Here is a 24943-nt window from a genome sequence, read left to right on the forward strand (position 1 = left end):
CGAGGCAGACGATTAGTCAAGGCCGCGGGTGTCAGGCTTCACTGTTCCACACTGAACGGTTCAGAGTGCGAATGGAGAGCCAGCTCCTGGGCCCTGGATGTAACCGGACCCTAAATCCTTCTCTCTCTCTCTCTCTCCCTCTTCACACTCACACTAGCCTCCCGCTGCTTCCCAGCGTTCGTTCATTTGGTGCTTGGAGTCTGAACAGGGGCCAGCTCTGCTGTATTATGGGCACAAGTGCCGCCCGCCGAGGGGTAAGTAGGCAGGGCAAGGCCCAGGGACGTGTTGCCCGCACACCCCACCCCACCCCACCCCATCCTCCTCAGAACTATTTCCCGGAATGAGTTACCCCCGCTTCACCTGAACCTCGGAACTGCCTCAATTGCACCCCCCCCACAGCCCACTCCCGATTTATCCTTGGGTCGTTCCCAGGACCCCAGACTGGGAAGCCGCTCGCTCCTGGCGTGGGAGACACGGCTCTAACGCGGGCGCAGGCCGTCCGGCACCAGGCTTCTGTTGGCCGGGGCTCCTCGCCGGGGTGGGGGCGGGTGCTATGACGAGGATGGAGAGTCCTCATGAAGGAGCTGCAGATCCTGAGTAACTCCGTCCGCCGGTGGCGGTGGGGGGTGGGGGGGTGGGGGGGGTGGGATGTTGTCGGATTAATTATTGGTCATTCCTCACGCGTCTCGGCGCCGCCGTGTTCGGGTCGTTCCGCGGGCGCCGCGCAATCGGCATTCCTACCATCCCCAGGTGCCCCATCAGCCAACTCCGCCTCGGGGGGCTTTCGAAGCACTTCAGCCGCCTGGAGTTTTCCCGGAAGCGCCTCAGCAGCTGGAGGACGTGGAGGGCGGCCTTGGCCAGGGTGGTCAGGGCCAGGGCGATGACCAAGAACCACAGGTAGGCCCGGATCGAACTCCGGCCCAGCGCGACCTGGTCCACCTGGGGCAGCATCCTGCCGGGGAAAGGGAGAGAGAGAGAGAGAGAGAGAGAAGTCGGTCAGCGGAGAGCAGCCATGCCGGGGGTCCGGGCGCCGTCAGCCTGAGGTACGTTGCGTGAACCGCCCGCGGTGAACACGGGAGGTCAAGGGAGGCAGAGAGGCCTCGGTGAGGATTCAAGGCCCGCTCGCGATAGTGGGGCGGAGGGGGTGAAGAGGTTAGGACTGGTTGGTCTCAGCAGGGGCATCGTGTCCAATTCTGGGCAGCTTTGGGAAGGAGAAGGGGGCTTCAGAGAGAAGAGAATTACGAGATCAGTTCCGGGGATGGGGGCGCCAAAATTAGGGAGATAGTTTGGAGAGACCGGGGCCCTTTTCCTGCGAGGGGAAGAAGAGGAGATTTGATCGAAGTGTTCGAAACCCCGAGCCGACAGGGAGAAACTGCCCCCATTCGGGGAAGGGTCTAGAACCCGGGACACCGATTTAAGGGGATTGGCCAAAAAACGAAGCGATGGCGACATGAGGAAAAACATTTTTAAACCAGTGAGAGTTTAAGAGTCTGGAAATCACTGCCTGGAAGTGTGGTGGAGGCAGATTCAACTGAGGGCTTGAAGAGAGAATTCCCAAGAGGAAAAAATTGCAGGGGTAAAAGGCAGGGGGAGTGGGATGGAAGGGTAGGGGGGGTTGTTCCTGCAGAGAGCTAGCACAGACTGGACGGGTCAATGGCCTCTTTCTGCGCTGTGACCATTCTATGATGCCCAACAGGAATTCCTGACCAGCCACAAGCTGGTTTTATCCGCATGCTTTAGTTTTAGCCGACAATGCCTTACACACAGGACAGGTAAAAGTTCTGATTAAACAAGTACCTTCAGTCCTAGCGAATTACAGAAACATAAGAAATAGGAGCAGGAGTAGACCACATGGCCTGTCCAGCCTGCTCCATCATTCAATGCAAACATGGCTGACCTCGGGCTCCAACTCCATCTTCCTGCCCACTCCACATATCCCTTAATTCCCTGAGAGACCAAAAATCCTTGTATCCCAGCCTTAAATGTATTCAACGACGGAGCTAACAATGGAGCATCTGCAACCCTGTGGGGCAGAGAATTCCAAAGATTCACAACCCTTTGAGTGAAGAAATTTCTCCTCATCTCAGTCCTAAATGATCGGCCCCTTATCCTGAGACTGTGCTCCTGTGTTTTAGACTCCCTGACCAGGGAAAACAATCTCTCAGTATCCACCCTGTCAAGCCCCTTCAGAATCTTGTACATCTCCATGAGTTCACCTCTCGTTCTTCTAAACTCCAGAGACTAAAGACCCAGGTTACTCAGTTTCTCATCACACTACAGTCCTCTCATCCCAGGAACCAACCTTCATTTTACCACCTCTCATGCAAGTATATCCTTCCTTAAACTGAGGCCAAAGCTGCATGCAATATTCCAGGTGCGGTCTCTCCAAAACCCTGTACAGTCAGAGTAAGATTCCTTTATTCCTGTCCTCCAATCCCCTTCCAATTAAGGGCAATAAAGGCAACTTCCCCTCCTGATTGCTTGCACCTACATGCTAACTTCCTGTGTTCCTTACACAAGCACCCCAAAGTCTCTCCGAACATCAACATTTACAAGTTTCACACCCTTTGAGAAATACTCAGCCTTCCTATTCTTGCTCTTAACCTCACACTTCCCCACATTATACCCCATCTGCCATCTTGTTGCTCACCCAATTAACCCGTCTATATCTCTTTGCAGCCTCTGTGTCCTCCGCATAGCCTGCATTCCCATCTAGCTTTGTGTCATCCGAAAATTTGGATATATTACTCTTTGACTAAGGCGCTAATTGTTCTTCATTCTTTTTCTTTTTCCCACTCCTCTTCCCTCTCCCTCCCTCCCCCTCTCTCCCTCTCCCTCTCTCCTCCCTCTCCCTCTCTCCCCCTCTCGGTGCCATGCCCTAAGAGGGCATTGGCGGCCATGGACCTCCATGTTAATCTTGCCCTGGAGGTATGGGTCATCTCCATTGGTGGTACATTCACCCAGTTTGCAAGGCTCTTTATAAAGACCCTTCTTTGTCCATCTTGATCCTGATAGTAAAGAGCTGAAATACAGCACCGCTCCTTGCAGCGCCCCACAAGTCACGGCTTGCCAACCTTAAAACCTCCCTGTTACATACTCTACCACGGCCACCATGACCGGAGAAAAAAAAATGTGCACACTCATCAATTTGTGCTTAAACAGTGCCTCTCCGAAAAACGCCCCAAGGCACTTCACAGGAACATTCATCAGACCAGCTTCACACAAAGTCACACAAAGGGACATAATCACCGGTCACAAGAGCTCGGTCAAAGAGGTGGGTATTATGGAGCATCTTAATGGAGGATAGAGAGGCGGAAAGTGGGGAGGGGTTTAGGGAGGGAATTCCGGGGCTCGGGATGCATGGCAGCTGAAGGCACCAAGGGTTGAGGGATTAAAATCAGGGATACGCCAAAGGCCAGAATTAGAGAAGTACAGATATCTCTCAGTTGGCTGTCGGGCTGGAGGGAGGAGGTTACAGAAATAGGGAGGGGGCGTGGGGGACGGAGAAGAAAATGCTGGAAATACACAGCGGGTCAGTCAACATCCACGGAGATAGACCGTTCTGATGAAAGGTGAAACGTCAACTCTCTCTCTCTCTCTCCACAAACTCTGCCTGACCTGCAGAGTATTTCCAGCCTTTACTGTTTTTATTTCAGATTGCCAGCACACGCAGTACTCTGTTTCTGAATGTACGTTGCCAAACCCAGGGTGGGAATTTTAGAATTGAGACATTGCCGGACCAGGAGCCAGTGTGGGTCAGTGGGCACAGGGGTGATGGGTGAATGGGGCTTGGTTCGAGTTGGGACCCAGGCAACGGAGTTTAAGATGAGCTGAATTTACACAGAGTGCAGTGTGGGAGGTGGGCCCGGATGGCGTTGGAATAGTCCACCAAGAGGCAACAAAGGCAGGAATGAGGGTTTCAGCAGCAGGTGAGGCTTGGCAGGGGTGAGGTCGGGCGATGTTATGGGGGCGGAAGTTAGCAGTTTTAGCCTTGGTGCGAATATGCAATTGCGAGCTCATCTCCAGTCCAAATATGGCAAGACGGTTGAGAACAATCTGATTCAGCCTCAGAGAGCTGCAGAGGAGGAGGATGGGGAAGGTGGTTAAATCGGCCTTATCGACAAGCTCCTTTGACAAGGCCTTCCAAACCCGCCAACTCTACCACCTAGAGGGGCAGGGGCAGCAGATGCACCAGGCTAATTCCTGGGATGGAGGGATTGACCCATAAGTAAAGGCTAAATAGGCCGGGCCTGTAATTCTCTGGAATTTAGAAGAACGAGAAGTGATTTCATTCAAACACACAAAATTCCTACAGGGCTTGACAGGGTAGAGGCAGGAAGGATCTTTCCCTGGCTGGTGTGGGGAGGTGTGGGGGGGTCTAGAACCAGGGGACACAGTCTCAGAATAAGGGGCAGGCCATTGAGGACTGAGATGAGGAGTAATTTCTTCACTCAGAGGGCGGTGAATCTTTGGAATTCTCTGCCCAGGAGGTCTGTGGAGGCTCAGCCATTGAGTATGTTCAAGACTGAGATCGATAGATTTCTACATATTAAAAACATCAAGGGAAATGGGGATAATGCAGGAAAATAGTGTCAAAGTAGAAGATCAGCAGTGATCTGACTGACAGGGACTGCAGCAGTTCAAGAAGGCAGCTCACCACCACCTTCTCGAGGGCTGCTAGGGATGGACAACAAATGCTGGCCCAGCCAGCGACGCCCACACCCCATGAAGGAATAAAAACACGTCTAACAGAGGGCGTGACTGTAGGGAATGAGACATCAGGCTTAAAAACAGAAATCGACTTACACATTAACTGCAGTTTAACTGTCGAGGCCTCAGTGAGCTGACTGGGAGAGTGCTTGCACAGTCATACCCATCAGGTCGTCACACTTCCTTATCAATTCTAAACTAATTAAAGGGACACTTCCTCATTTGCAGAATATGACCAAACAGGGTAATTGCAGAACTGCACACCCTGTGTGCACAGTCACGATCACTAAGAAAGATAAGCGCGGCACTCACAAAGGCTCAAAGGAGGGTTTTCAGGGAAGGCATCAGAACAGAGGGCTTCCAACTATCAGGGAAAGATGGAACAGGCCAAGGGGAAGAGACGGAGAGGTGATCTGACAGATGTATCGGTGAAGGGGGCTCGATGGGGTGGACATAGAGAAAATGCCCCCCTCCCCCCCCGGTTATTGGGGAAACCAAAAAGAGGAGTCATAAAGACAAGATAGTCACTGTTAAATCAAATAGGGAATTCAAGGGAAATCTGTTTGCCAGAGAGCGGTTAGAATGTGGAGCTTGTCACAATGTGTCGCAGTTGAGGTGAATTGTTTCGATGCATTTAAGAGGAAGCTAGACCAGAACATGAGGGAGAAAGAAAGAGAAGGATATGGGTGAGACTACGCAAGGTGCAAGGAGGGTTGTGTGGAGCTTAAACACCAGCGTGGACCAGTTGGGCTGAATGGCCTGTTTCTCTGCTGTAAATGCAATGTCATTCGATGCACCGGTCCACACAGACCAGGTGGTAATAGCATGTGTCTGAGCTGAAGTGCTGAGGAGATGCGTTTTCAGTGTTGGCTGCTTGTTTGTCACTGCCTCCCTCCACTCTCTGCCCTACCTCTTAGCAACGGTGGGGGGGCCACTCAGCCTGGTTGGCTCTGTGGTTTGGGGGAGGGAGGGTCGGTGGGTCTGGGGTGTTGTGCCTGGGTTTGGGGGTGTTGGGGAGATGGGTCTGGGGTTTGGGGTGTTGGGTCTGGAGTTTCAGGGTGTTGGGGAGATGGGTCTGGGGTTTGTGGTGTTGGGTCTGGGTTTGGGGGTGTTGGGGAGATGGGTCTGGGGTTTGCGGTGTTGGGTCTGGGTTTGGGGGTGTTGGGGAGATGGGTCTGGGGTTTGGGGTGTTAGGTCTGGAGTTTCAGGGTGTTGGGGAGATGGGTCTGGGGTTTGGGGTGTTGGGTCTGGGTTTGGGGGTGTTGGGGAGATGGGTCTGGGGTTTGGGGTGTTGGGTCTGGAGTTTGGGGGTGTTGGGGAAATGGGTCTGGGGTTTGGGATGTTGTGCCTGGGTTTGGGCGTGTTGGGGAGATGGGTCTGGGGTTTGGGGTGTTGGGTCTGGAGTTTGGGGGGACGGGTCCGGGGTTTGGAGGGGAACGGGTCTGGGGTTTGGGGTGTTGGGTCTGGGGTTTCGGAGGGGGACGGGTCTGGGGTTTGGGGTGTTGGGTCTGGAGTTTGGGGGTGTTGGGGAGATGGGTCTGGGGTTTGGGGCGTTGGGTCTGGGGTTTGGGGTGTTGGGTCTGGGGTTTGGGGTGTTGGGACTGGGTTTGGGGGTGTTGGGGAAATGGGTCTGGGGTTTGGGGTATGGAGTCTGGAGTTTGGGGGTGTTGGGGAAATGGGTCTGGGGTTTGGGGTGTTGGGTCTGGAGTTTGGGGGGACGGGTCTGGGGTTTGGAGGGGGACGGGTCTGGGGTTTGGGGGCAGAATGGGTCTGACATTGCGGGAGTCAGGTTTGGGTTTTGAAACTTGATATTTAGCTGGAGGGGGTGGAAATTGAGTTTAACCCCTGTGGACTCCTCGTGTCCATCATCAGTTAATGGGAGGGGAGGACACGAGCCTAACAGCATCAGAGAGGGGCGACTCAGACATTGTTCCCACACCCTGTCCTGACTTGCAGTCTGGCCTTTGACCCTCCTTCTTGATCAATCAATAAATAAAAGGTGGCTGAAAAGCAAGACAGCTGCTAAACATCTGCAGTGGATTCAATGATTCAGTTGACATGTCTCTAACCTCCCAGTTCACCCACTTGAGCCTTCATCATGTGCTGATCATTTACATAGTGAATCAGCCTCCACAGGGAGCACAGCACGTTCGAGATACAGCCACGTGCAGAGACCTCTTACACTGCAACTAAAGACCTCACTTACTGTGGGATTCTGCCGCTTTCAGGAGTCCTGGAGTGTGGAACCTGGCCTACAGCCTCCTGCAGGCCCCATGGATCCCCACACTCAGCCGGCCTACAACACCCCCCTACAGCCTCCTGCAGCCCCCATGGGCCCTCACACCCAGCCGGCCTACAACCCCCCTACAGCCTCCTGCAGTCCCCATGGGTCCCCACACTCAGCCGGCCTACAACCTCCCTACAGCCTCCTGCAGTCCCCATGGGCCCTCACACCCAGCCGGCCTACAACCCCCCTACAGCCTCCTGCAGTCCCCATGGGTCCCCACACTCAGCCGGCCTACAACCTCCCTACAGCCTCCTGCAGTCCCCATGGGCCCTCACACCCAGCCGGCCTACAACCTCCCTACAGCCTCCTGCAGTCCCCATGGGCCCTCACACTCAGCCGGCCTACAACCTCCCTACAGCCTCTTGCAGTCCCCATGGGCCCTCTCACCCAGCCCCTCAATCCCAGGCAGATGTGGTATCTATGGTTTTATCTAATGTGTTGTATACTTTTAAGAATGTTATAAAGGAAGATCACTTGTATAGCCAATAGTGGAGTAGGGCGGGCTAACTCTGTAATTAGTTACTAGTTAGTTGGAAGTCAGTTGTCTGCAAGTGAGCAGCAGGAGTATGTAGATAGAGTTTGGTGTAGAAACACACATGCTGAGTACCTTGTAAATAAACACAATGTGTTCCACCTAAGAAGTGTCTGCAGAACTACTTGCGTACAACACGTGTGCAAGTGTGACTCACAAGTCACAACGGTAGCTCAGTCATTATTTCTGGTTTCTCTCCCCAGCGGATAAATCCCACACTGGGTCTGGTCAGATCCGCGGTTTTAGACAGTGTAATTTTACCCACAGGCTACTAGGGTCTCCTACTATTAATCAGACAAGGTTATAGTCAGCAGTGAGTGAAACATAGGAGCCAGGTAACCCCTCGAGCCTGTTCCACCACCTGATGACATCAGGACTGAGCTCCCTGTCTGTTAATTCCATATTGCCACCTTTGCCCCAAATCCCTTAGTACCTCAGGTTAATGGTTAACAAAAAATTTATTCATCTCAGATTTAAAATTAATAATTGATCCAGCATCAATTTTTTTCTTTATTATTCATTCATGGGTTGTGGGCATTGCTGGCTGGGCCAGCATTTATTGCCCATCCCTAATTGCCCTTGTTCAGAGGGCATTTAAGAGTCAACCACATTGCTGTGGGTCTGGAGTCACATGTAGACCAGGCCAGGTAAGGATGGCTGATTTCCTTCCCTAAAGGGCATTAGTGTACCAGATGGGTTTTTATGACAATTGGCAATGGCCATCATCAGATTCTTATTGAATTCAAATTTCACCATCTGCCAATGGTGGGATTTGAACCCAGAGCATTACCCTGGGTTGCTAGGATACTCATTCAGTGATAATACCACCGCTCCACCGCCTCCCCTAAATTGCCATTTGCGGAAGAGAGTTCCAGATCTCTACCACCCTCTGTGTCGAAGTGTTTCCTAATTTCACTTCTGAAAGGTCTGCCTCTAATTTTTAGACCATGTCCCCGAGTGTTCCACTCCCCAAACCACCAGAAATAAACTTTCCCTATTCTGTCCCTTCACAGTATCGCAGAATCTTTACAGCGCAGAAGGAAGCCATTCGGCCCATTGAGTCTGAACTGGCTCTCTGAAAGAGTATTCCACCTAGTCCCACCCCCCTGCCTTATCCCCATAACCCTGCACATTCTTTTCAGGTAGCAACCCAATTCCCTTCTCAATACCTCGGTCGATCCTGCCTCCACCACCCTCTCAGGAAGTTTGTTCCAGACTCCAACTCTATTCTGTTCGGCTTAATATCTTGAAAACTTCAATCAAATCACCCCTTAACCTGCTAAATTCCAGGGAACACAATGATAGTTTGTGTAATCGTTCCTTGCAATTTAACCCTTGCAGTCCATGTATCATTCTGGTAAATCGACACTGCACTCAAGGCCGATATATCTGAATGTCCCTGTCGCTGCTGCTTCCTTCGTCTGCCCACACATTACTGAGACTAGCAGTGAACTGATAGCCCATTGTCAGCAAGTTCCAGTTGGTAGTTTTAAAGAGCAATATTCTCCATTTCTGATGTATCTGGACAGACACTCTCTGCCTCTGCCATTACCCGCCAGTGTTAAACTCTCTTATCAGAGCTCCTGAAAGGATCTACAGTTAGAATCAGAGAATGGTTACAGCACAGAAGGAGCCACTCGGCCCATCGAGCCCATTCTGGTTCTCTCCAAGAGTAATTTAACTCGTTCCCCCACCCCCACCCCTGTCCTCTTGCTGTGGCCCTGCAGAACTTCCCTTGCAAGCGCTTATCCTTTTCCCTTTTAAAAAGCGGCGATTGGATCTGCCTCCACCACACTCTCAGGCAGCCTATTCTGGACTCTACCCACTCAAACATACAAACGTAGGCATTAGGGGGCAGGAAGAGGCCATTCGGCCCCTCGAGCCTGCTCCGCCATTTGGTAAGGCCATGACTGACCTGATTGTGCCCTCTGCTTTCTTACCGACCCCCTATGACCTCCACACAGTCAGCTTGCTGTGCGAAAATAGTCTTCCCACACGTTGTCTCTTTACGCCGTTCAGGTAAAATCAGCGTCCCCCCCGATTCTCAACCCTTTGGCCAACGAGAACAGTTTGGCCCGAGCTCCTCTGTCCAGGCCCCTCCTGATTTTGAGCATCTCGGTCAAATCTCGAGCTCGTCTCCTCCCCCCACCCCGCCAGAGGAGGGCGGCCCTACCTTTCCCCAGTCTATCCAATGTAACTGAAAAGTCCCTCGTCTCCAGGCCCATTCTCAGGGATCCTCCCTCCATTCACAACTGTCCTAAAGTGTGGTCCTCGGGGACTGGCCACATTACTCCAGTGTTTTATAAACTTCCTTGCTTTTGTCATCTTTCTCCCCAATTGACAAAGCTCAAGACCCCATAAGCTTTTTTAACAACTTTCTCAACCTGCCCGCCACACTTGCATCCCAAGGTCTCTCTGTTCCCGCACCCACCTTCGAATTGTATCCTGCATTTTATATCACCTCGCCTCGTCCTTCCTAGCAGAATGTATCACTTCACACTTTTTGCCGTACCTTTCCGCCCATTCTCTATGACCTCGTAGGGTCATAGCGTCTTAAGAGGCATTAAGGCACAGCAGGAGGCCATTCAGCCCTTCGAGTCCATGCCAGCTCCCTGTAGAACAATCCAGTTAGTCCCATTCCCAGCTCTACTCCCTCGAGTGCCCCGTCCAATTTCCTTTTGGAACCATTCATCGCCTCCCCTTCCACCGCCCTTGTGGGCCGTGAGTTCCGGGTCATTACCGCTCGCTGTCCACTTGCCCCTGTTCCATCAGCTTAATGGGAACAGCTTCACTTTGTCTACCTATCATCATCTTGTACGCCTCTATTAACTTTCCTCTCAGTCCCCTTCGCTCCAAGGGGGGTCAACCCCAGCTTCTCCAAACTAACCCGACAGCTAAAACCACCCAACCCGGGGAGCGTTCAGGGAAATCTCCCCTCAAGGGCCTTCACATCCTTCCTAAAGTGTGGTGTCCAGAAATGAACATAACACTCTAGTTGTCACCTAACTAGAGCTTTATGAAGGTTCGGCAAAGCTTCCCTGCTTTAGTACTCAATTCCTCTATTTATGAAGCCCAGGATCCCAGATGTTTTGCTAATCGCTGTCGGACTATGTGCCGCTACCTTCAAAGGTCAATGCATGTGAACTCCCAGCTCCCTTTGTCTCTCTCACACTACTACAACTGTGCCACTTAATCTATAATGCCTCTCCCTATCCCTTCTGCCAAAATGCATCAACTCACACTTCTCCGTATTAATTTCCATCTGCCACTTGTCCGCCCATCCTGCTAGCCCATCTATGTCCTGTGGCAGTCCGTTTACTCTGCCTACAAACAAAGTAATTTATATATATCAAAAAAAGGCAGTGGTCCTCGCATTGACCCATCATTGAACACCATTGTCTACCATCCTCCAGTCTGGCAAACGGCAACCTATCACACCTCAGGGAGATGGTGGTGTTGTGGTAATGTCACTGAGCTGGTAATCCTGAGTCTCAGGCTCATGGCCTGGGGATCTAGGTTCAAATCCCACTGTGCTGGTCTCTAAATTTAATTAATAAATCTGGAATTGAGAGCTAGTCTCAGTAATGGTGACCATGAAATGATTATTGTAAAAAGCCATCTGGTTCCCTTTAGGGAAGGAAATCTGCTGTCCTTACCTGGTCTGGCCTACATGTGACTCCAGACCCACAGCTATGTGGTTGACTCTTAACTGCCCCCTGAAATGGCTGAGGAAGTCACTCAGATTAAGGGTGGACAACAAAGGCTGGCCTTGCTAGCAACGCCCACGTCCCATTAAAGAATAAAGAGAAATAAACTTGCTGTTCTCTGTCCTTAAGCTTTCTTTTTTATCCAAGCTGACACTGACTCTCCCATTCCACGAGCCTTAATTTTGTTAGCCGGTCTTTCTGCGGTACTTTGTCAAAACACTTCCTTACAATCCACGCAGAGAGCAATTGAATTTCCCCCCATCAACCTTCTCTCTGTTACTTCATCAAAAAATTCAAATCGGTTCATCAAACACGATTTGCCTTTAAAAGTCGGCGCTGCCTCTCCTTAGTTAACTCAAACCTTTCCAAGTGCCTTTGATTCTTCTTCCCTGAATACTGTTTTAAAACCTTACCCACCACTGGCTGGCCTGTCGTTACCAGCAATGCCTTTACACCCTCCCATGAACAAGAGTGTCACATTTGCCACTCTCCAATCTGCTGACACCTCCCCGGTTTCTTGAAGTCTATCACTATCCTCCTCACAGTTCACAATATTCCAAGTTTTGCGCCATCTGCAAATTTATATATATATATATATTTTTTTTTTATTCATTCATGGACGTGGGCATCACTGGCTGGGCCAGCATTTATTGCCCATCCCTAATTGCCCTTGAGAAGGTGGTGGTGAGCTGCCACCTTGAACCACTGCAGTCTATGTGGTGTAGATACACCCACAGCGCTGTTAGGGAGGGAGTTCCAAGATTTTGACCCAGTGACAGTGAAGGAACGGCGATATATTTCCAAGTCAGGATGGTGAGTGGCTTGGAGGGGAACTTCCAGGTGGTGGTGATCCCATCTATCTGCTGCCCTTGTCCTTCTAGATGATAGTGGTTGTGGGTTTGGAAGCTTGGGGAGTTCCTGCAGTGCATCTTGTAGATGGTACACACTGCTGCTACTGTGCATTGGTGGCGGACGGAGTGAATTCATGTGGATGTGGTGCCCATCAAGCGGGCTGCTTTGTCCTGGATGGTGACAAGCTTCTTGAGTGTTGTGGGAGCTGCACTCATCCAGGCAAGTGGAGAGTATTCCATCACACTCCTGACTTGTGCCTTGTAGATGGTGGACAGGCTTTGGGGATTCAGGAGGTGAGTTACTCACCGCAGAATTCCCAACCTCAGACCTGCTCTTGTAGCCACAGTATTTATATGGCTAGTCCAGTTCAGTTCCTGGTCAATGGTAACCCCCAGGATTTTAATAGTGGTGGTTTCAGCAATGGTAATACCATCGAACATCAAGGGGAGATGGTCAGATTCTCTCTTGTTGGAGGTGGTCATTGCCTGACCCTGGTGTGGTGTGAATGTTACTTGCCACTTGTCAGCCCAAGCCTGGATATTGCCCAGGTCTTGCTGCATTTGGACATGATCAAATCTCTCACCCTCACTCTGTCACTGACCCCCACTCACCCTCACTCTGTCACTGCCCCTCACTCTGTCACTGACCCCCACACCCTCACTCTGTCACTGACCCTCACTCACCCTCACTCTGTCACTGACCCTGCACTCAGTCTCACTCTGTCACTGACCCCCATTCACCCTCACTCTGTCACTGCCCCTCACTCTGTCACTGACCCCCACTCACCCTCACTCTGTCACTGACCCCCACTCACACTCACTCTGTCACTGCCCCTCACTCTGTCACTGACCCCCACTCACCCTCACTCTGTCACTGACCCTCACTCACCCTCACTCTGTCACTGACCCTGCACTCAGTCTCACTCTGTCACTGACCCCCAATCACCCTCACTCTGTCACTGCTCCTCACTCTGTCACTGACCCCCACTCACCCTCACTCTGTCACTGACCTCCACTCACCCTCACTCTGTCACTGACCCTGCACTCAGTCTCACTCTGTCACTGACCTCCACTCACCCTCACTCTGTCACTGACCCTGCACTCAGTCTCACTCTGTCACTGACCCTCACTCACCCTCACTCTGTCACTGACCCTGCACTCAGTCTCACTCTGTCACTGACCCTCACTCACCCTCACTCTGTCACTGACCTCCACTCACCCTCACTCTGTCACTGACCTCCACTCACCCTCACTCTGTCACTGACCCTGCACTCACCCTCACTCTGTCACTGACCTCCACTCACCCTCACTCTGTCACTGACCCTGCACTCACCCTCACTCTGTCACTGACCTCCACTCACCCTCACTCTGTCACTGACCTCCACTCACCCTCACTCTGTCACTGACCCCCACTCACTCTCACTCTGTCACTGACCCCCACTCACCCTCACTCTGTCACTGACCCTGCACTCAGTCTCACTGTCACTGACCCTCACTCTGTCACTGACCCCCACTCACCCTCACTCTGTCACTGCCCCTCACTCTGTCACTGACCCACACTCACCCTCACTCTGTCACTGACCCTCACTCTGTCACTGACCCCCACTCATCCTCACTCTGTCACTGACCCTCACTCTGTCACTGACCCCCACTCACCCTCACTCTGTCACTGACCCTCACTCTGTCACTGACCCCCACTCATCCTCACTCTGTCACTGACCCTGCACTCAGTCTCACTCTGTCACTGACCCTCACTCTGTCACTGACCCCCACTCACCCTCACTCTGTCACTGACCCCCACTCACCCTCACTCTGTCACTGACCCTCACTCTGTCACTGACCCCCACTCATCCTCACTCTGTCACTGACCCTGCACTCAGTCTCACTCTGTCACTGACCTCCACTCACCCTCACTCTGTCACTGCCCCTCACTCTGTCACTGACCCCCACTCACCCTCACTCTGTCACTGACCCCCACTCACCCTCACTCTGTCACTGACCCTGCACTCAGTCTCACTCTGTCACTGACCCTCACTCTGTCACTGACCCCCACTCACCCTCACTCTGTCACTGACCCTGCACTCAGTCTCACTCTGTCACTGACCCTCACTCTGTCACTGACCCCCACTCACCCTCACTCTGTCACTGACCCTGCACTCAGTCTCACTCTGTCACTGACCCCCACTCACCCTCACTCTGTCACTGACCCCCACTCACCCTCACTCTGTCACTGACCCTGCACTCAGTCTCACTCTGTCACTGACCCCCACTCACCCTCACTCTGTCACTGACCCCCACTCACCCTCACTCTGTCACTGACCCTGCACTCAGTCTCACTCTGTCACTGACCCTGCACTCAGTCTCACTCTGTCACTGACCCTGCACTCAGTCACACTCTGTCACTGACCCTCACTCTGTCACTGACCAAGCACTCAGTCTCACTCTGCCACTGACCCTGCACTCACCCTCACTCTGTCACTGACCCTGCACTCAGTCTCACTCTGTCACTGACCCTCACTCACCCTCACTCTGTCACTGACCCTGCACTCAGTCTCAGTCTGTCACTGACCCTCACTCTGTCACTGACCCCCACTCACCCTCACTCTGTCACTGACCCTGCACTCAGTCTCACTCTGTCACTGACCTCCACTCACCCTCACTCTGTCACTGCCCCTCACTTTGTCACTGACCCTCACTCTGTTACTGACCCCCACTCACCCTCACTCTGTCACTGACCCTCACACCCTCACTCTGTCACTGACCTCCACTCACCCTCACTCTGTCACTGCCCCTCACTTTGTCACTGACCCTCACTCTGTTACTGACCCCCACTCACCCTCACTCTGTCACTGACCCTCACTCACCCTCACTCTGTCATGACCCTGCACTCATTCTCACTCTGTCACTGACCCTCACTCTGTCACTGACCCCCACTCACCCTCACTCTGTCACTGACCCTGCACTCAGTCTCACTCTGTCACTGACCCTGCACTCAGTCTCACTCTGTCACTGACCCTCACTCTGTCACTGACCCCCACTCACCCTCACTCTGTCACTGACCCTCACTCACCCTCACTCTGTCAATGACCCTGCACTCAGTCTCACTCTGTCACTGACCCTCACTGACCCTCACTCTGTCACTGACCCCCACTCACCCTCACTCTGTCACTGACCCTCACTCTGCCACTGACCCCCACTCACCCTCACTCTGTCACTGACCCTCACTCTGTCACTGACCCCCACTCACCCTCACTCTGTCACTGACCCTGCACTCAGTCTCACTCTGCCACTGACCCTCATTCTGTCACTGACCCCCACTCACCCTCACTCTGTCACTGACCCTGCACTCAGTCTCACTCTGTCACTGACCTCCCCTCACCCTCACTCTGTCACTGACCCCCACTCACCCCCACTCTGTCACTGCCCCTCACTCTGTCACTGACCCCCACTCACCCTCACTCTGTCACTGACCCTGCACTCAGTCTCACTCTGTCACTGACCCTCACTCTGTCACTGACCCCCACTCACCCTCACTCTGTCACTGACCCTGCACTCAGTCTCACTCTGTCACTGACCCCCACTCACCCTCACTCTGTCACTGACCCCCACTCACCCTCACTCTGTCACTGACCCTGCACTCAGTCTCACTCTGTCACTGACCCCCACTCACCCTCACTCTGTCACTGACCCCCACTCACCCTCACTCTGTCACTGACCCTGCACTCAGTCTCACTCTGTCACTGACCCTGCACTCAGTCACACTCTGTCACTGACCCTCACTCTGTCACTGACCAAGCACTCAGTCTCACTCTGCCACTGACCCTGCACTCACCCTCACTCTGTCACTGACCCTGCACTCAGTCTCACTCTGTCACTGACCCTCACTCACCCTCACTCTGTCACTGACCCTGCACTCAGTCTCACTCTGTCACTGACCCTCACTCTGTCACTGACCCCCACTCACCCTCACTCTGTCACTGACCCTGCACTCAGTCTCACTCTGTCACTGACCTCCACTCACCCTCACTCTGTCACTGCCCCTCACTTTGTCACTGACCCTCACTCTGTTACTGACCCCCACTCACCCTCACTCTGTCACTGACCCTCACACCCTCACTCTGTCACTGACCTCCACTCACCCTCACTCTGTCACTGCCCCTCACTTTGTCACTGACCCTCACTCTGTTACTGACCCCCACTCACCCTCACTCTGTCACTGACCCTCACTCACCCTCACTCTGTCATGACCCTGCACTCATTCTCACTCTGTCACTGACCCTCACTCTGTCACTGACCCCCACTCACCCTCACTCTGTCACTGACCCTGCACTCAGTCTCACTCTGTCACTGACCCTGCACTCAGTCTCACTCTGTCACTGACCCTCACTCTGTCACTGACCCCCACTCACCCTCACTCTGTCACTGACCCTCACTCACCCTCACTCTGTCAATGACCCTGCACTCAGTCTCACTCTGTCACTGACCCTCACTGACCCTCACTCTGTCACTGACCCCCACTCACCCTCACTCTGTCACTGACCCTCACTCTGCCACTGACCCCCACTCACCCTCACTCTGTCACTGACCCTGCACTCAGTCTCACTCTGCCACTGACCCTCATTCTGTCACTGACCCCCACTCACCCTCACTCTGTCACTGACCCTGCACTCAGTCTCACTCTGTCACTGACCTCCCCTCACCCTCACTCTGTCACTGACCCCCACTCACCCCCACTCTGTCACTGCCCCTCACTCTGTCACTGACCCCCACTCACCCTCACTCTGTCACTGACCCTCACTCTGTCACTGACCCCCACTCATCCTCACTCTGTCACTGACCCTGCACTCAGTCTCACTCTGTCACTCACCCTCACTCTGTCACTGACCCCCACTCACCCTCACTCTGTCACTGACCCTGCACTCAGTCTCACTCTGTCACTGACCCTCACTCTGTCACTGACCCCCACTCACCCTCACTCTGTCACTGACCCTGCACTCAGTCTCACTCTGTCACTGACCCTCACTCTGTCACTGACCCCCACTCATCCTCACTCTGTCACTGACCCCCACTCACTCTCACTGTCACTGACCCTCACTCTGTCACTGACCCCCACTCACCCTCACTCTGTCACTGACCCCCACTCATCCTCACTCTGTCACTGACCCTCACTCTGTCACTGACCCTCACTCATCCTCACTCTGTCACTGACCCCCACTCATCCTCACTCTGTCACTGACCCTCACTCTGTCACTGACCCCCACTCACCCTCACTCTGTCACTGACCCTGCACTCAGTCTCACTCTGTCACTGACCCTCACTCTGTCACTGACCCCCACTCACCCTCACTCTGTCACTGACCCTGCACTCAGTCTCACTCTGTCACTGACCCCCACTCACCCTCACTCTGTCACTGACCCTGCACTCAGTCTCACTCTGTCACTGACCCCCACTCACTCTCACTGTCACTGACCCTCACTCTGTCACTGACCCCCACTCACCCTCACTCTGTCACTGACCCCCACTCATCCTCACTCTGTCACTGACCCTCACTCTGTCACTGACCCCCACTCATCCTCACTCTGTCACTGACCCTGCACTCAGTCTCACTCTGTCACTGACCTCCACTCACCCTCACTCTGTCACTGACCCTCACTCTGTCACTGACCCCCACTCACCCTCACTCTGTCACTGACCCCCACTCACCCTCACTCTGTCACTGACCCTGCACTCACCCTCACTCTGTCACTGACCCTGCACTCAGTCTCACTCTGTCATTGACCTCCACTCACCCTCACTCTGTCACTGCCCCTCACTCTGTCACTGACCCCCACTCACCCTCAATCTGTCACTGACCCCCACTCTGTCACTGACCCCCACTCACCCTCACTCTGTCACTGACCCTGCACTCAGTCTCACTCTGTCACTGACCCTCACTCTGTCACTGACCCCCACTCACCCTCACTCTGTCACTGACCCTGCACTCAGTCTCATTCTGTCACTGACCCTCACTCTGTCACTGACCCCCACTCACCCTCACTCTGTCACTGACCCTGCACTCAGTCTCACTCTGTCACTGACCCCCACTCACCCTCACTCTGTCACTGACCCCCACTCACCCTCACTCTGTCACTGACCCTGCACTCAGTCTCACTCTGTCACTGACCCCCACTCACCCTCACTCTGTCACTGACCCCCACTCACCCTCACTCTGTCACTGACCCTGCACACAGTCTAACTCTGTCACTGACCCTGCACTCAGTCTCACTCTGTCACTGACCCTCACTCTGTCACTGACCATGCACTCAGTCTCACTCTGTCACTGACCCTGCACTCACCCTCACTCTGTCACTGACCCCCACTCACCCTCACTCTGTCACTGACCCTGCACTCAGTCTCACTCTGTCACTGACCCTCACTCACCCTCACTCTGTCACTGACCCTGCACTCAGTCTCACTCTGTCACTGACCCTCACTCACCCTCACTCTGTCACTGACCCTGCACTCAGTCTCAGTCTGTCACTGACCCTCACTCTGTCACTGACCCCCACTCACCCTCACTCTGTCACTGACCCTGCACTCAGTCTCACACTGTCACTGACCTCCCCTCACCCTCACTCTGTCACTGCCCCTCACTTTGTCACTGACCCTCACTCTGTTACTGACCCCCACTCACCCTCACTCTGTCACTGACCCTCACACCCTCACTCTGTCACTGACCTCCACTCACCCTCACTCTGTCACTGCCCCTCACTTTGTCACTGACCCTCACTCTGTTACTGACCCCCACTCACCCTCACTCTGTCACTGACCCTCACTCACCCTCACTCTGTCATGACCCTGCGCTCAGTCTCACTCTGTCACTGACCCTCACTCTGTCACTGACCCCCACTCACCCTCACTCTGTCACTGACCCTGCACTCAGTCTCACTCTGTCACTGACCCTGCACTCAGTCTCACTCTGTCACTGACCCTCACTCTGTCACTGACCCCCACTCACCCTCACTCTGTCACTGACCCTCACTCACCCTCACTCTGTCACTGACCCTGCACTCAGTCTCACTCTGTCACTGACCCTCACTGACCCTCACTCTGTCACTGACCCCCACTCACCCTCACTCTGTCACTGACCCTCACTCTGCCACTGACCCCCACTCACCCTCACTCTGTCACTGACCCTCACTCTGTCACTGACCCCCACTCACCCTCACTCTGTCACTGACCCTCACTCTGTCACTGACCCCCACTCACCCTCACTCTGTCACTGACCCTCACTCACCCTCACTCTGTCACTGACCCTGCACTCAGTCTCACTCTGTCACTGACCCTCACTCACCCTCACTCTGTCACTGACCCTCACTCACCCTCACTCTGTCACTGACCCTGCACTCAGTCTCACTCTGTCACTGACCCTCACTCTGTCACTGACCCCCACTCACCCTCACTCTGTCACTGACCCTCACTCTGCCACTGACCCCCACTCACCCTCACTCTGTCACTGACCCTCACTCTGTCACTGACCCCCACTCACCCTCACTCTGTCACTGACCCTCACTCACCCTCACTCTGTCACTGACCCTGCACTCAGTCTCACTCTGTCACTGACCCTCACTCACTCTCACTCTGTCACTGACCCTCACTCACCCTCACTCTGTCACTGACCCTGCACTCAGTCTCACTCTGTCACTGACCCTCACTCTGTCACTGACCCCCACTCACCCTCACTCTGTCACTGACCCCCACTCACCCTCACTCTGTCACTGACCCTCACTCTGTCACTGACCCCCACTCACCCTCACTCTGTCACTGACCCTCACTCACCCTGACTCTGTCACTGCCCCTCACTCTGTCACTGACCCCCACTCACCCTCACTCTGTCACTGACCCTCACTCTGTCACTGACCCCCACTCACCCTCACTCTGTCACTGACCCCCACTCACCCTCACTCTGTCACTGACCCTCACTCACCCTCACTCTGTCACTGACCCTCACTCACCCTCACTCTGTCACTGCCCCTCACTCTGTCACTGACCCCCACTCACCCTCACTCTGTCACTGACCCTCACTCTGTCACTGGCCCTCACTCACCCTCACTCTGTCACTGACCCTCACTCACCCTCACTCTGTCACTGACCCTCACTCCATCACTGTGGTTCTAGTACTGACTCCTGGGGAACCCCACTGCATATATCCCATCCATCTAAAAATACAACCTTCACCACTACTCTCTGCTTCCAGTCACTCAGCTAACTTCATATCGGTGCTGCCACTGCCGCTTATATTGGCCTGGGCCTCAGGCTTTTGGCAGGAGTAGGCAGGATCACACAGGGGTTGGTTGCAAAAGGGTTAGAGACGGATGCCATCTTCCCAGGACAGGGACAGCTCCCAGTGCAGCTGCAGAGACAGATGTTAGCAAAGAGACCCCGAGTTACAGAGACATATCCCAAAACAGAGTGAGGGTCAGTGATGGAGAGAGGGTTAATGACAGAGTGAGGGTGAGTGAGGGTCAGTGACAGGGTCAGTGTCAGTGAGGGTGAGTGAAGGTGAGTGGGGGTCAGTGACAGAGTGGGGGTCAGTGACAGGGTGAGGGTGAGTGGGTGGTCAGTGACAGAGTGAGGGTCAGAGACAGATTGAGGGTCAGTGGGGGTGAATGAGGGTGAGTGAGGGTCAGAGACAAAGTGAGGGTCAGTGGCAGAAGGCTTTTAATAAGGTGCCACATCAAAGGTTATTACAGAAAATAAAAGCGCATGGTGTAGAGGGTAACATATTAGCGTGGATAGAAGATCGACTGGCTGACAGAAAGCAGAGAGCATGCAAAATACTCAGATACTTTTCGGATTGGCAGGATGTGATGAGTGGAGTCCCACAGGGGTCTGTACTGGAGCCTCAACTTTTTACAATTTATATGAATGACTTAGATGAGGGGAGTGAAGGCATTGTGGCTAAATTTGCAGATGACACAAAGATAGGTAGGAAAGTATGTTGTGAAGAGGAGATGAGGAGGTTGCAGATGGATATAGATAGGTTGAGTGAGTGGGCAAAGATCTGGCAAATGAAGTTTAATGTTGGAAAATGTGAAGCTGTTCACTTTGGCAGGAAGAATAAAAAAGCAGAATATTACTTAAACAAAGAATGACTGCAGAATTCGGAGGTGCAGAGGGATCTTGATGTTCTAGTACATGAGTCACAAAAAGTTAATATGCAGGTACAGCAAGTAATTAAGGCGGCTAATGGAATGCTATCCTTTATTACAAGAGGGATTGAACATAAAAGTAAGGTTGTTATGCTTCAGTTATACAGGGCTTTGGTGAGACCGCACCTCGAATACTGTGAGCAGTTTTGGTCTCCTTATTTAAGGAAGGATGTAAATGCGTTGGAGGCGGTTGACAGGAGGTTTACTAGATTGATTCCTGGAATGAGTGGGCTGTTTTATGAGGAAAGGTTGGACAGACTGGGCTTGTTTCCACTGGAGTTTAGAAGAGTGAGGGGTGATTTGACTGAAGTATACAAGATCCTGAATGGCCTTGACAAGGTGGACGTGGAAAGGATGTTTCCTCTCGTGGGTGAGTCCAGAACTAGGGGGCACTGTTTTAAAATTAGGGGTCACCCTTTTAGGACAGAGATGAGGAGAAACCTTTTCTCTCAGAGGGTTGTGCGACTTTGGAACTCTCTGTCTCAGAAGGCGGTGGAGTTGAAGTCACTGAATATTTTTCAAGGCAGAGGTAGATAGATTCTTGTTAGGGAAGGGAATCAAAGGTTATCAGGGTTAGATGGGAATGTGGAAATCGAAACAAGATGATCAGCCATGATCTTATTGAATGGCGGAGCAGATTTGAGGGGCCGAATGGCCCACTCCAGATCCTATTTCTTATGTTCTTATCAGTGGGGGTCAGTGACCGAGTGAGGGTGAGTGACAGAGTGAGGGTCAGCGACAGAGTGAGGTAATGGAGGTAAGTGACCGAGTGAGGGTGAGTGACAGAGTGAGGGTCAGCAACAGAGTGAGGTAGTGGGGGTAAGTGAGAGAGTGAGGGTGAGTGACAGAGTGAGGGTCAGCGACAGAGTGAGGTAGTGGGGGTCAGTGAGAGAGTGAGGGTGAGTGACAGAATGAGGGTCAGCGACAGAGTGAGGTAATGGGGGTAAGTGACAGAGTGATGGTCAGAGACAGAATAGGGGTGAGTGGGATCAGTGGCAGAGTGAGGGTGAGTGAGGGTGAATGAGGGTGAATGAGGGTGTGAGGGTGAGGATGAATGAAGGTGAGTGAGGGTCAATAAGGATGAGTGAGGATGAATGAGGGTCAGAGACAGAGTGAGGGTGAATGAGGGTGTGAGGGTGAGGATGAATGAGGGTGTGAGGGTGAGAGGGTGAGTGAGGGTCAATGAGGATGAGTGAGGATGAATGAGGGTCAGAGACAGAGTGAGGGTGTGAGGGTCAATGAGGATGAGTGAGGGTGAGAGGGTCAGAGACAGAGTGAGGGTGTGAGGATGAGTGAGGGTGTGAGGGTCAGAGACAGAGTGAGGGTGTGAGGATGAGTGAGGGTGTGAGGATCAGAGACAGAGTGAGGGTGTGAGGATGAGTGAGGGTGTGAGGATGAGTGAGGGTGAGTGATGGTGTGAGGATGAGTGAGGGTGAGTGAGGGTGTGAGGACGAGTGAGGGTGAGTGAGGGTGTGAGGATGAGTGAGGGCGAGTGAGGGTGTGAGGATGAGTGAGGGTGAGTGAGGGTGTGAGGATGAGTGAGAGTGTGAGGGTCAGAGACAGAGTGAGGATGAGTGAGGGTGTGAGGATGAGTGAGGGTGAGTGAAGGTCATAGACAGAGTGAGGATGAGTGAGGATGAGTGAGGGTCAGAGACAGAGTGGGGGTGAGTGAGGGTGTGAGGATGAGTGAGGGTGAGTGAGGGTGAGTGAGGGTCAGAGACAGAGTGGGGGTGAGTGAGGGTGAGTGAGGATGAGTGAGGGTGAGTGAGGGTGAGTGAGGGTGAGTGGGGGTGAGTGGGGGTGAGTGAGGGTGAGTGAGGGTGAGTGAGGGTGAGTGAGGGAGTGAGGGTGTGAGGGTGAGTGAGGGTGAGTGGGGGTGAGTGAGGGTGATTGAGGGTGAGTGAGGGTGACTGGGGGTGAGTGAGGGTGAGTGAGGGTGAGTGAGGGTGAGTGAGGGAGTGAGGGTGTGAGGGTGTGAGGGTGAGTGAGGGTGAGTGAGGGTGTGAGGGTGAGTGAGGGTGTGAGGGTGTGAGGGTGAGTGAGGGTGAGTGAGGGTGAGTGGGGGTGAGTGGGGGTGAGTGAGGATGAGTGAGGGTGAGTGAGGGTGTGAGGGTGTGAGGGTGAGTGAGGGTGAGTGAGGGTGTGAGGGTGAGTGAGGGTGTGAGGGTGAGTGAGGGTGTGAGGGTGAGTGAGGGTGAGTGAGGGTGAGTGAGGGTGTGAGGGTGAGTGAGGGTGAGTGAGGGTGTGAGGGTGAGTGAGGGTGAGTGAGGGTGAGTGAGGGTGAGTGGGGGTGAGTGAGGCTGAGTGAGGGTGAGGGTGAGTGAGGGTGAGTGAGGGTGTGAGGGTGAGTGAGGGTGAGTGGGGGTGAGTGAGGGTGTGAGGGTGAGTGGGAGTGAGGGTGTGAGGGTGTGAGGGTGTGAGGGTGAGTGAGGATGAGTGAGGGTGAGTGGGAGTGAGGGTGTGAGGGTGAGTGAGGGTGAATGAGGGTGAGTGGGAGTGAGGGTGTGAGGGTGAGTGAGGATGAGTGAGTGGGAGTGAGGGTGTGAGGGTGAGTGAGGGTGAGTGGGAGTGAGGGTGAGTGAGGATGAGTGAGGGTGAGTGGGAGTGAGGGTGTGAGGGTGAGTGAGGGTGTGAGGGTGAGTGAGGGTGAGTGGGGGTGAGGGTGTGAGGGTGAGTGAGGGTGTGAGGGTGAGTGAGGGTGAGTGAGGGTGAGTGGGGGTGAGGGTGTGAGGGTGAGTGGGTGAGTGAGGGTGAGTGGGGGTGAGTGAGGGTGTGAGGGTGAGTGAGGGTGTGAGGGTGAGTGAGGGTGAGTGAGGGTGAGTGGGGGTGAGGGTGTGAGGGTGAGTGAGGGTGTGAGGGTGAGTGAGGGTGAGTGGGGGTGAGTGAGGGTGTGAGGATGAGTGAGGGTGAGTGGGAGTGAGGGTGTGAGGGTGAGTGAGGGTCAGAGACAGATTCCAGCAGAGGGATGCGGACACTCGGTCACTTCAGCAGCTTCAGTGACAGGGTCACTTTAAACTGAACAGAACCTGTAACGGGATCCGGATTGGCACCGGGATCTGTACCTGTACCTGTACCCGCTCCGGGATCCGCTCCGGGATCCGCTCCGGGACCTGCTCCTGCTCCGGGATCTGCTCCTGCTCCGGGATCCGCCCCGGGATCTGCTCCGGGACCTGCTCCTGCTCCGGGATCTGCTCCTGCTCCGGGATCCGCCCCGGGATCTGCTCCGGGATCTGCTCCGGGATCTGCTCCTACTCCGGGATCTGCTCCGGGATCTGCTCCTACTCCGGGATCTGCTCCTGCTCCGGGATCCGCTCCGGGATCTGCTCCTACTCTGGGACTCGAACCCGGATCCTGCTCCAGCTGTTCCCCAGCTGGGTCCGTGGTAATTAAGTAAGGAGACACATGATGCCCCGCCCTCTAGCTTCTCTTTAGACCAGCCATTGGCTGGAGATTGACTGCTCTGCTGTCCAATAGGATAAAGGAAGGTTCTGTCACCAGCTGGTGTTTACTCAACCTGAGTTTGAGGGAGGGAGAGATGGAGAGGGATAGAGGGAGAGGGAGAGAGAGAGAGAGAGAGAGATAGATAGATTATGGAGAGAGACAGAGAGGGGAATAGGGATGAGGGGGAGAGAGATGGGGATAAGGAGAGAGAGGGGGATAGGGAG

General features: G+C 53.8%; 1 protein-coding gene across 4 annotated transcripts in view; it reads right to left on the reverse strand.

Annotated features, from left to right (window-relative positions):
• cyp4f3 (cytochrome P450, family 4, subfamily F, polypeptide 3) overlaps positions 1-24457 on the reverse strand; it is a 66881-nt gene extending 42424 nt beyond the window's left edge. For 2 of the 4 annotated variants that reach the window (XM_078531141.1, XM_078531140.1), the window contains exons 1-2: positions 24353-24457; positions 742-952 (exon numbers count right to left, since the gene is read on the reverse strand). In XM_078531141.1, the coding sequence (XP_078387267.1) occupies positions 742-951 (210 nt within the window). In that variant the 5' untranslated portion in view covers position 952; positions 24353-24457. Of the gene's footprint in view, positions 1-741; positions 953-4806; positions 4900-24352 lie in introns of those variants that run through there. The other 2 variants (XM_078531138.1, XM_078531139.1) reach the window with 2 other exon arrangements.
• Positions 24458-24943: the final 486 nt, after the last annotated feature.

This window comes from Cetorhinus maximus, chromosome 28 (assembly GCF_964194155.1).
Source record: "Cetorhinus maximus chromosome 28, sCetMax3.hap1.1, whole genome shotgun sequence".
Lineage (NCBI taxonomy): Eukaryota > Metazoa > Chordata > Chondrichthyes > Lamniformes > Cetorhinidae > Cetorhinus > Cetorhinus maximus.